We start from the raw sequence: 12,005 nt of genomic DNA on the forward strand, positions 1-12,005 counted from the left end.
GCACCTCTGCGGCCCGGCGGTCACGTACGTTCGCGGGGCTTCGTTCTGTTGACGAAAGGTGCGTTTTTATCGCCGGGATGTGCGGTGGTAAATCCTGAACCTGGAGTTTTCTCCCCGAAAACCTCTTCCGAGAAAATTCCGGAGAAAGAACCCGGTAGACTCAGGAGATGGTTTCTGAGCGAGCTGGGGAAAGAGGAACAGTGTTTCCCCGGGAGATGCTGAAAGGCTGTTCATGTGCCCGCGGGGAGGAGCCCGACTTGGTCCCGGAGCCTCCCGCCTGGTGTGGCCGGTGTCGTGGCCGCGACCGTAGCCGCTGTCACTCGAGCTGTGCACGCTGGTGATGGACGGCGCCTCCGAGGCCCCGCGACTGCCGTGCCGCTCCTCGCAGACTTGACCCGGGGACACGCATCCAAATAAACGCCCGGTGTGCCGGGGTTTGCGCGCTGGGAATGCTCTTGCGCGTGCTTTAGCTGCAGACAGTCTAGGGAAACAACCATTTGTTATGTTTCTAGTACTGAAGAATGAAATCAGCTACTTTAAAAACACGTCGGTGGGGGCTGTAACTTGCATAGAGAAATTTCATCCTAAGTCTTACACAATAATTTAAGCTATTTAAGACCACGTTGATGGTTGGTAACGTAACCACTTAGAATGAAGACAATGTTCTGAAATGTTCATTTGAACTACAGTTCCATGTATTTCATGTGCCCCTTTCCTGGGCGGCACGGCTGCCGTGTATTATTTTAAAATTAAAACATTTATTTATTTATTTTAGAGAGAGAGAGAGAGAGGGAGTGAGGAAGGGGGAGAGAGAGATGTGGATTTGTTGTTCCACTTAGGGAACCCGAAACTTTGGGCGTGTCAGGAGGACGCTCCAACCAACTGAGCAACCCGGCTTGTGCCAAGTTGAAATTGGGCTCTGATTGTGGAATTGATTTGATTTTCCTGCTGAAAGTTATCTTCACTGGCCAGTTGCCTGCTGGTAATGTACTCTTATCAGCCAATACTGACACAAAGAGAAACCCACATCTTGGCTTGACTGCTAGAATAGGCAGTTCAAATTATTTCTGTAGTGCAAAGATAAACTATATTTGTTTCATACATTTCGCAAAAATTTTGTGAGGTGTATTGGTTAGGTGCACTTTGTCCTTTTGCCTTTTTATTATCTAAGACTCAACATGTTGCCGTACCTGTCTTTTACCTGGCCTGGCTTTTATAGCCCATAAAGACTATATGCACAGCTCAAAATAGGTTGTACAGTGCCCTGGCCATGACTTGTGAAGAGGATATAATCTCTTCACTTATTTCTTGAATTTTTCACACAATTGGTTTACAACTTGAGCATTAGTTTTTTCCTTTTTTACAAGAATGTGCCACATTAGTGTCAGTTTGACAGTAATTTTTAATGAAATAGCCACATTGATATTTCAATTTCTAGAAGTAATAATTTTTTAAAAAATTTATTTTATTGATTTTTTTTACAGAGAGGAAGGGAGAGGAATAGAGAGTTAGAAACATCAATGAGAGAGAAACATCGATCAGCTGCCTCCTGCACACTCCCCACTGGGTATGTGCCCGCAGCCAAGGTACATGCCCTTGACTGGAATCGAACCTGGGACCCTTGAGTCCACAGGCTGATGCTCTATCCACTGAGCCAAACCGGTTAGGGCTAGAAGTAATAATTTTGAACTAAACAATATTTATTTGGGAAAATTAGTTGTGGACAACTGGGATTTGGAAAGGGAGGACACTTGTAAGTGATTCTTAGGGAGAACCTGTGGCAGAATGGAAAGTCCTGGATCTGGGATTAGGATATAAACGTTTTAATCTTCACTGCCACTTAGTCCCTTCTGCTTTAGGGCAAGTTACTCAACTTCTCTGAACCACAGCTGTTATAGATAGCTATTTTATTTTTCTACCTGGTTATAAAAATAATATTTACTTCAGAAAAATTGGAAGTACAGAAAAGAAAGCAGTTACATGCTATGTACCCAGCCGCAAACCCTGTTAATAGTTTACTTTCTTCTTTCTAATTTTTTCTCTTATACATTTTAATGTAATTGAGATTATGTTGTGTTTACAATTTTTATTTGGTTTTAATTTAACATTATAGTTTAAGCATCTTCACATATTATTACATTCTGAATAAAAGAATTTAAAGGCTGCGCGTTTCCTTAGCTGACTTAATAGTTGTCTTATTGGATTTTAGACTCCCCCCTCCCCCAATTCTGCTTTTATATATTGGGCTGAGATTCATGCTTGGGCATCAATTTTTGCTCTAATTTGGGTTATTTATTTAGGATGGAGTCCAAGAAGTGAAGTAACAAAGATTATGGAAACTTTTAAAGCTCCTGATACAAGTTTTTATTAGATCACTTGATCCTAATCATTTTTAAAATTTAAAAAAAATTGAGGCTTCTTTTGCATAATATGAAATACTCCTAGATTCAACACATACTTGTTTTCACATTTTCACATCTCTGTTGTCAAGATGCCTCTTACAGCTGACGATGTTTTATTTCTAATTGCCTGCAAATGTACACACCTGGCTGTCCTAGTGCAGTAATGGCGAACCTATGACACGCGTGTCAGAGGTGACACGCGAACTCATTTTTTTGGTTGGTTTTTCTTTGTTAAATGGCATTTAAATATATAAAATAAATATCAAAAATATAAATCTTTGTTTTACTATGGTTGCAAATATCAAAAAATTTCTATATGTGACACGGCACCAGAGTTAAGTTAGGGTTTTTCAAAATGCTGACACGCCGAGCTCAAAAGGTTCGCCATCACTGTCCTAGTGGCATGACTGGCCAACTACAACCTCTAAAGTCGTTCAGCCAACAAATCAGTTTAACTTGAAGCACTACCATTCGTGTTTGTTGTTTGAAAATACTCCTTTGACACCATTAAAACCTGCTGTATGGGCCCTGGCCAGTGTGGGTTCAGTTCTGGTCTGGGTACACACCCAGCTTGAGGATTCTATCTCAGGTTGAGGGAGGCAACTGATCATGATGTTTTTCTCTCTCCCTCTCCCTTTCTCACTAAATTCAATAAAAAGAAAAACTTGCTGAATGGTATCTCATGAAATGGTTTGTAAGAAAATATGTATTGGGGACAAAAGGGGAGCGCATCTAAGAAATACTTGTACAGAATAATAGTGGATGAGAAAATGGATATTTGATAACTCTTGTGTCAAAAAGTGACTCACAAGAGTTGAACTCTGAAGAAATTTTAGGGTTATTAGTATATTAAATTTATGCTGCTTGTGTTTGTTTTCCTTTTTATGTTTATATGGGTGTTATATATAAAATTGTATCTAAAGGTGTGTTTCCATGAAATTTAAATTAAAAATTTCGAGACATAAGAAAACCTTAAATTATAACTTAATTGCCAGCATTGTTTTGTTTGTTTTAGTAGTATATAAAAATGGTGCAGCTCACAGTGGATGCCATCATAGATTCAGTGAAATGGTATTGATTGTATTTTTATAAGTTGCTAATTTTAAACAATCATACAGTGTTGAACTTGATATTTGAGTTTTAATTAGGGAACCTATTTCAACCCTGTTTGGGCTAAGATGGATCTTTTCTTTTTTAAAAATCCTCACCTAAAGATTTTTTTTCATTATTATTGATTTCAGAGAGAGAGAAACTGATGTGAGAGAGAAACATCAATGGGTTGCCTCCCATATGCACCCCAACCTGGGATCAAACCACAACTTAGGTATGTGCTCTAACCGGGAATCGAACCCGAAACCTTTTGGTATATGGAACTATGCTCCAACCAACTGAGCCACCTGGCCAGGGCAAGAGGATCCTTTTTTTAAATGCTTTTATTTTTCAGATTTAGATTTAGAGTTTATTTTTTTTTTTTTAAGGGCAAGATGATTTTTTTTAAGTGAGAAAGTTTACTATGATTGATATTTAATTAACAATTTTTTTGAAAAATATATTTTTATTGACTTCAGAGAGGAAGGGAGAGGGGGAGAGAGAAAAACATCAATGATGAGAGATAATCATTGATCGGCCACCTCCTGCACGCACCCAGGCATGTGCCCTTGACCAGAACTATACCCGGGACCCTTCAGTCTGCAGGCCAATGCTCTATCCACTGAGTCAAACCAGCTAGGGCCAAGATGATCTTTTAAATTTAGTTCCACTACAGGTTTTTACATAAATGTATTCCTTGAATTAGGATGGTAATTTTTGGAGGAAAAAACAACTAAGTGACAGATTTTTCTTAAAAATGGCATAGCCAGGGCCTGGCTCAGATGTTGAGTGTTGACCTATGAACCAGGAGGTTCAGTTTTAGGTCTGGGCACATGCCTGGGTTGCAGGCTTGATCCCCAGTAGGGGACCTGCAGGAGGCAGCCAATCAATGATTCTGATCGTTGATGTTTCTCTTTCTCTCCTTTCCTCTCTGAAATCAATAAAAAAATATAATTTTTAAAAAATGGCATAGCCAAACAAGATTTTTTGATGCTTTTCTTTTTACATCTTAAAATAGCACTTTGAGAGGTAGGAGTTGAGGCACTAGAGCTAAAAAATAAAAAAATTCTGTCAGATCTAATTCTCTGGGGCATGGGAAGTAGATGACTGAGAATGTAGACTTTGTATATTGGCATAATGATTTTGTGCTTTTTTCCAAAAACTGTATTCACTTAGTTTTCTCTTCTGAAAATAGGAAGCTAAGACTAAGTTGATTTTTAAAAACCAGCTTTTAAGGTTGAGGCATTATTTGTAGAGTAAAATACAAGGTCATCTTTTAGATTTTAAGCTGTAGTTATGGCAATAGTTTTTGGTATTTTAATTCTTCTCTGCCTTTGAGATATAAAAAGCTTAGCATACTTTGCCTTGATATGCTGAGTTTCCTTGTCTCTGAAATTCTTTTTATTGACAGTCTTAAATTTACTTACAATTTTCCCCCCCTTAAAATGAAAAATTTTATGTGCTCATTGGAAAAAAAATAAAGCCAAACAATATAGAAATGTATAAAGAAGAAGAAAAAGAATAAGCCCAAATTTTGCACTCAGAAAAACATGGTTAACGTTTTATAGGCTATGCTGGAGAGGGGCATTGTGGTATTATTTTTGGATTAGGATGGGGAGGGGTTTGGCATTCCTAGAAGATACCACAGAGAAAAAGAAATAATCATAATAAGTTATCCGGAAATAAGACATTTAAAGTATTTACACATGGAATACTGTTAAATTAGCTTTGAATGTGTCTTTTGATTTGTTCTTAAGTTTAATTACAGACTTTTTACTTCATAAAAATATATCTTTGTTGTTCCTTCTAAAAGTTTGTATGATGTATTTGGAAAAACCCTTTGTTTTAATGAAGTGAAACAGAACAAAGAATCCTGACATCTTGGCATTACTATCAAAAGAGAAAAAATAGATTAATACTCAGAATAATTAGAGCTCTGATATTCTAGGATTTTTCCTTCCTTTAGAAAAAATTTCCATCTGATTTATGTAATGGTTAACATAAACTTATTGCTTTTATTTTATACAGACAAGGTCTTTACTGGGTGTATTTGAAGAAGATGCTACAGCTATTTCCAACTATATGAACCAATTGTATCAAGCTATGCATCGGATTTATGATGCACAGGTAAAAAGCTAAAGGCTGACTCCATGCTTTTTAAAAATGAATCTTTAAGCACAGAGTGTCTGTCTTGTTTACTGGTGCCTAGTGCTGACCTGGGCTCATAGTAAGAAATACTTGTTGAATGGATGAATGAACATTATTTTGTATTACAGAGCTCACATTTCTGTTACTAATGCATAGTTTGTAGTACTACAAAAGTTATGAAGATTGAAGCATCTGTCCCTACTCCCCAAACCCAGTAAAGGCTTATTGAAACTTACTAACAGTGACCTTGGCCTAAGATTTTAATGAAAACCCCATATTGACACCCATATTTTCCCTAATCATGCTTTTAATCTTATGGAATACTTCCTCCCCTTTTTAAACAAAGGATTTGAAAGTATTTTGCCTCTGTTTTGTTAATAGAAGGTAATAAAAATTAGATGTAGCTCTGGGGCATAGGAGATGAATTTAAGAAAATAGAAATGACTAAATTATTTTGTTGAATAGGAATAAGATTTGAGGCTTTGTTTATGAAATTTAATTATAAGCCTTAACAACAACCTGGGTTCTATAGTAAACTTTCTTTGGGATTGATTAAGTACTCATTTTTTCCCCTTCTAATTTTCTCTTCCTTCTGGACTCACATTTTCATTATGTACTTAAAAGTTGTGATAGTTGTTCTTTTCTTTTCTTCTAATTGGTCTCTCAAATTGGATTTCTGAAGACAGGTTGATATGTAAAAGAAATGTTACTTTTGTCATATTCATCATTGGAAAAAACCCTTTAAATTAAAAAAACTATTTCTTTCATATGGTTCTGTTGCTGTATTTTATGACTAGGTTGACCACATTTTGGTTGTATGTTATTAAATGCTTATTATGGACTAGTATCAGTATCTAGAGAAAGGGATAATGAGTTTTCAGTGTAGAATCTCTTAAGATTTTGCTAAGATATGTACAGGTTACTCCTAACTTTAAAGCTTTAACAACATTTAATTTAATGCCTAATTTTTATTAGTTAAAAACAAGCATGCACCAGGAACATTGCTGGTGTATATTTTATGGTTTGAGTTTCCTTTTAGCACTTTAATGGTAGTTCTCTTTCCAGTGATTTAGTGAGGGGTTTAGAGAACATGTACGATATTTTATGTTAAGTGATAAATAAAAATGGTGTAAGTATCTTCAACTAAAAGTTTTTCTTATCAGTAATGTCTCCTTAATTTGAATTAATCTTTTTTATAGAATGAATTAAGTGCAGCAACACACCTGACTTCAAAACTTTTAAAAGAATATGAAAAACAGGTACTGTATATGAAAGTTTTAAGTGCATAATTTAAAATATGCAGTAATACCATATCTATATAGTTAAGTAGAATTTCTCATCAAGAATCCTAAACTTTTTAGAATTCACAGAAGTTAATTTTGATATGCCATTGAAATTCCTTTATAGCACTTATATCTAATTTTAATGACTTAATGTTAGCTACAGAGGTTATCTGATTGACCTCTCTTCTTTTTACTGAAGCTTGCTTAAGTTACACAGCTGGTTATTGGAGGAATTGGAGCTAAACACCAAATCTTTGAACTCCCAAGTATGGTGTGCATTTCTATATGCCATGTTAATTGGTTGCTTAGCAGCATCATAATTAATGTTTACTAATTATATAACTATACTAGCTTATTAAAATTATACTTTTAGAGCTTATTCAAAGTTTAGAAGTTTTCTGAAGTTATTTAAAAATCTAAATGATAATGTCATTCACAAAAGGCATACAGCATTGGTCCTTCACCTCATCTCTGTTTCTCACCTTTTAGCGTTTTCCATTGGGTGGTGATGATGAAGTGATGAGTTCTACTTTGCAACAGTTTTCAAAAGTTATAGATGAGGTAAGTGTTTATTTTATTTTGCTTAAATAAGTGGTCTTATAATTAAGTTATTCAAGTTGTTTAGCTTTTATTGGGAACTGTTATTATTATGATTATATGAGTAAGTCCCTTTTAAAAAAAGATTACTATTTATAAAGGACCTTATTTCTTGGTGGCTGTCTTGTAAAAACAGTACTTTCTATGCTTGATTAAAACAAATTGTTTTCAAGGAATAAACATATGGATATGTTCTCCCAGTCCATGTAACTAACATTCAGTGTTTCATTGTCTTATCTGATGAACACAGGAAGAGAAGAGGCTCTTTATGGTTTTTCTTTTTTTTGCCATCAGGCAACATTTTATCTTCCATTCTAAACAGCCAGTATTAACCCTTAATTTCTCAGAACAAATAACTAAAAAAAGGCTGGAAGTTAGGAGGAAGAAAGGTGGTGAGAGATGTTTGGAGAGCCCCTGACTGTTCTCTACTAGTACAGTGAAAACTCTTCTTTTCACATGCACCATTAGTCCTGTCTTTTCTAGTATCTTAACTGGAAAATAAATTTTTGAAATATTTTAATAATTCATTATAAAAATATTGTAGCAGATCAATATAAAGAAATATTTATAGAAAATGGAATTTTTTTTATTGTGGTAAAATATACATAACTAAAATTTACTACTGGTGATATTTGGTACATTCACAGTGTTGTGCAACCATTAGCACTGATATTCTAGACACTTTTATCATTATCCCAAAGGAGACCCTGTGCCCATTAAGCAGTCACTTCCTACTCCTCACTCCTTTAGCTCCTGGCAACCATAAATCTGTTTTCTGTTTGTTTGGATTTACCTATTTTGAATATTTCATATAAATGGACTCAATATAATTTGTGTCATCTTTCACTTAGCAAAATGTTTTTAAGGTTCATCCATGTTGTAGCATGTATCAGATTGCATTCCTTTTTTTTTTTAATTGATGTCAGAGAGGAAGGGAAAGAGATAGAGAAATAGAAACATCAGTGATGAGAGAGAATCATTGATTGGATGCCTCCTGCACGTCCTCTACTGGGGGAGATCGAGCCCGCAACCTGGGCATGTGCCCTTGGCCAGAATGAACCTGGGACCCTTTAGTCCACAGGCGGACGCTTTATCCACTGAGCCAAACCGGCTAGGGCTGCATTCCTTTTTTTTTTGCTAAATAAAATCTTGTATGAATATACCACATTTTATTTATCCATTTATCAGCTGATGGACATTTGGGTTGTTTTCCACCTTTTGGCTAATGCAAATAGTATTGCTATGAGCATTCATGTACAAGTTTTTATTTTTTGTTTTTTTTTTTTGAACACCAGTTTTCAATTCTTTTGGGCATATACCTGGCATGGGATTGCTGGGTTATATGGTAATTTTGTGTTTAACTTTTTGAGGAACCACCAAACAGATTTCCACAGCTTCTACACAATTTTACATTCCCACCAGTAATGTAGGAGGGTTCCAGTTTTTCCACATTCTTACCAACATGTGAGAATGTGTTATTTTTATTTACTTTTTATTGTAGCCATTGAAGTGGTGTGAAGTGTAATCTCATCATAGTTTTGACGTGCATTTTCCTGATGGCTGATGATATTGAGCATCTTTTCACGTGCCAATTGGCCATTTGTAAATCTTTGATAAAGTGTCTGTTTTCTTAATTGGGTTGTTTCTTTTATTATTTAGTTTAAGGGTTTTTTATTCAAGTTCCTTATCATTGGCAAATATTTTCTCCCATTCTGTGGATTGTCTTTTTACTTTCTTGATAGTATCCTTTGGTATACAAAAATTTTAATTTTGATAAAGTTTAATTTATATATTTTTTTGTTGTTTGTGCTTTTGGTTTCATATCTAAGAAATCATTGCCAAATCCAAGGTTATCCTAAGTTTTCTTCTAAGAGTTTTAAATGGAACTTTTTTACTGTATATTTTATTACCTAATTTTGTGTTCTCTTATTATCAACATCTTTTACTAGATTTTGTTTTATTTACATAACACTGGTTAAATGTTTCTGTTACTTGGTCTTTTTGGTTTTTCTTTTACTAGCTTAGCTCTTGTCATGCGGTACTTTCAACGCAGCTTGCTGATGCCATGATGTTCCCCATTACCCAGTTTAAAGAAAGAGATCTGAAAGGTACTGAAGTCAAGCTTATGTTTACTTTCATTAGCTATCAGAATATTAATGCCTGTAAAATGCATATTACTCTATATCTTAACCATTTCTGAATACAGCTTGTGCCACATTTACTTTAATTAGTCACTAAACATTTATAGGAGCTAATTAATGCTAGGTGTTAAACTAGATACTGAGGAATACTGATATGAATAAGATGTCACTTCACTTGAGAAAGTCTACAGAAGGATGTAGATAAACAGATAATTACAATACTGTTTCATAGGGAATGAGCAAGGTGTTGTGAAAGCTCAGAGGAGGGTGTCAGAAAGGCTTCACCAAGGATTTGACATGAGCATTTAGCCATGAAGAGGAGTTTGCCAGAAGAAAAGAGTCATTCTATTAGAGGGACTAGGAAATACAAAGGTATGGGTTGTAGAAATACATGGCTTGTTTTGAGAATGATAAGTTAAGTGTGGCTGCAATATTGAATGTGTTGGGCATGGCAGGAGACAAATCTAGAAGAAGATTAGTTGGGACTAGGTTATGTTAAAGATGTTCCACTTAAATTTATAAGGAAAGAGAAGCCAATGGAGGTCTTTTAAGAAGGAGACACAATCCTTTTGTTTTTGGAGGGTGGAATAGAGTGAATTTGATGTCTAGGAGAATGGGTTAGGAGGTTATGAGAGTCCAGTGAGGTATGACTGAGACTTGAACTGAGACAGTGGCACAGGAGATGGAGGTGTGTTTATGGCCTGGAGTGGCAGGAGGTAGGCGGTACTGACACAGCTAGCAACCCATCACTTAGTTGTTTGTGGTGGATTTTGCCCCCATTTAGCATTATTCAGTGATAAAATGAGTTTTATAGAATTGGCTCTGCTTTCTCATAATTCACAATCTTAGAAAATTACATAGATCTATTTATAAGATAGGTAGATAGAATAAACATTGAATTAATATATCAGTGGATGGTAAAATATTTAAATTATAATGGAATAAAAACAAATGTATTTTAGAGATGGAGTTAATATTTTCGGTGGTAAATCCTCAAGAATGGTCGTTCTAAGGTCAAGAAACAAAATCTCTTTTCTCAATCTAAGGGGACTGAATGTCATAATCTTTTTAATAAAATGTTCTTTATTTCTTATTCAACATTTGAACTTATTAGAGTCAATATAAAAAATGAGTTGTTAGATTCTGGTACAAAGACTATTTCCATATCTTAGAATTTACAGTGGTTTTACAATTTGTTTTTGTGTCATATTACTAATTTGTGGTGAGTAGATTTTTTGGAGTTGTAATGTTGCTAATGATAGTAAATGTTCCATAGGCTAGCTGAAATACAGAGTGGCATTTTCACTTTGAATGTTGAAATATGAGATATTATTTGGAGTTTTAATTATAGCTAAAATGGCAGTTACTATTTTCTAAACAAACTTTAAGATATTTCATAAATATGCTACACTGAAATTATTCTTGAACTTTTCCAGAAATATTGACATTAAAGGAAGTGTTTCAGATTGCTAGTAATGGTAAGCTCTTAATACTTTACAGTTATTTCTTGTTTCATGCATTTTTAAAATCAACACAAATCTGTGGCCAGATTCTATGTAATAATTGAAAAAAATATGAGCCTAATTAAAAGTTTAAATGAACATTATTTAAATCAGTGTTGTTATTTAAGTTGTACTGTTTACCCTATAGAAAAATTTAATAAGAAATTAAATCAACTCTTGTGATTTTCTATCCTCATAATATTAAAAAGGTGATATAATATTTCCCCTGCCTTGTTTTCCTATACATCCTGCGTTTTCTTTAATGAGCATTTGCTATTTTTGTATTAAAAATATTTATGTAAAATTTTAGTGGATTATAGTTTCCTTCCTTTGAATTAAATATTTTTACCAATTTAATAAGTAGAAACATACTTTAGGGGAAATTTGGATAGGAGAACATTTGTTGAAAGATGCGCATCTGAAGCCATTTAAAACATTTATAAGTTTTGCAAAGTACTATCTTATTGTTGTTAATAGTCATTTCTATTTTCCAGATCATGATGCTGCAATTCACAGATATAGCCGATTATCAAAAAAGAGAGAAAATGACAAGGTATGATCCATACTTACTCTTTCAGTATTGCAATTAACAACTGTTTCATTAGGTGGTCTAGTTTTTCCTGTTTAAAATGCTGTCTTTACTGGGGGTGTGTGTGGGGGTGTCAATTGGGGAAAAAGACATGTAATACTTTAAACAATAAAAAAAAATGCTGTCTTTAGCTTTGTACATTGCTAGCACATTCCCCACCACACACACATACATACACATAAAGAGCTCAGGTGGACATGTGCTTCCTTTGACACTTGGGAGAGTGAAGGGTAGGAGGTAAAAATTTGGGAGTC

The 12,005-nt window shown here is 34.7% G+C and overlaps 1 protein-coding gene across 1 annotated transcript in view; it reads left to right on the plus strand.

The window, feature by feature from the left end:
* Window positions 1-960: 960 nt before the first annotated feature.
* APPL1 (adaptor protein, phosphotyrosine interaction, PH domain and leucine zipper containing 1) overlaps window positions 961-12,005 on the plus strand; it is a 28,256-nt gene continuing 17,211 nt past the window's right edge. Inside the window, exons 1-7 of the mRNA XM_005868380.2 lie at window positions 961-982; window positions 5,520-5,618; window positions 6,839-6,898; window positions 7,412-7,483; window positions 9,540-9,627; window positions 11,097-11,138; window positions 11,657-11,715. Coding sequence (XP_005868442.2) covers window positions 5,574-5,618; window positions 6,839-6,898; window positions 7,412-7,483; window positions 9,540-9,627; window positions 11,097-11,138; window positions 11,657-11,715 — 366 coding nt within the window. The 5' untranslated portion in view covers window positions 961-982; window positions 5,520-5,573. The remainder of the gene's footprint in view (window positions 983-5,519; window positions 5,619-6,838; window positions 6,899-7,411; window positions 7,484-9,539; window positions 9,628-11,096; window positions 11,139-11,656; window positions 11,716-12,005) is intronic.

Source organism: Myotis brandtii, unplaced genomic scaffold (genome assembly GCF_000412655.1).
Source record: "Myotis brandtii unplaced genomic scaffold, ASM41265v1 scaffold268, whole genome shotgun sequence".
Classification (NCBI taxonomy): domain Eukaryota; kingdom Metazoa; phylum Chordata; class Mammalia; order Chiroptera; family Vespertilionidae; genus Myotis; species Myotis brandtii.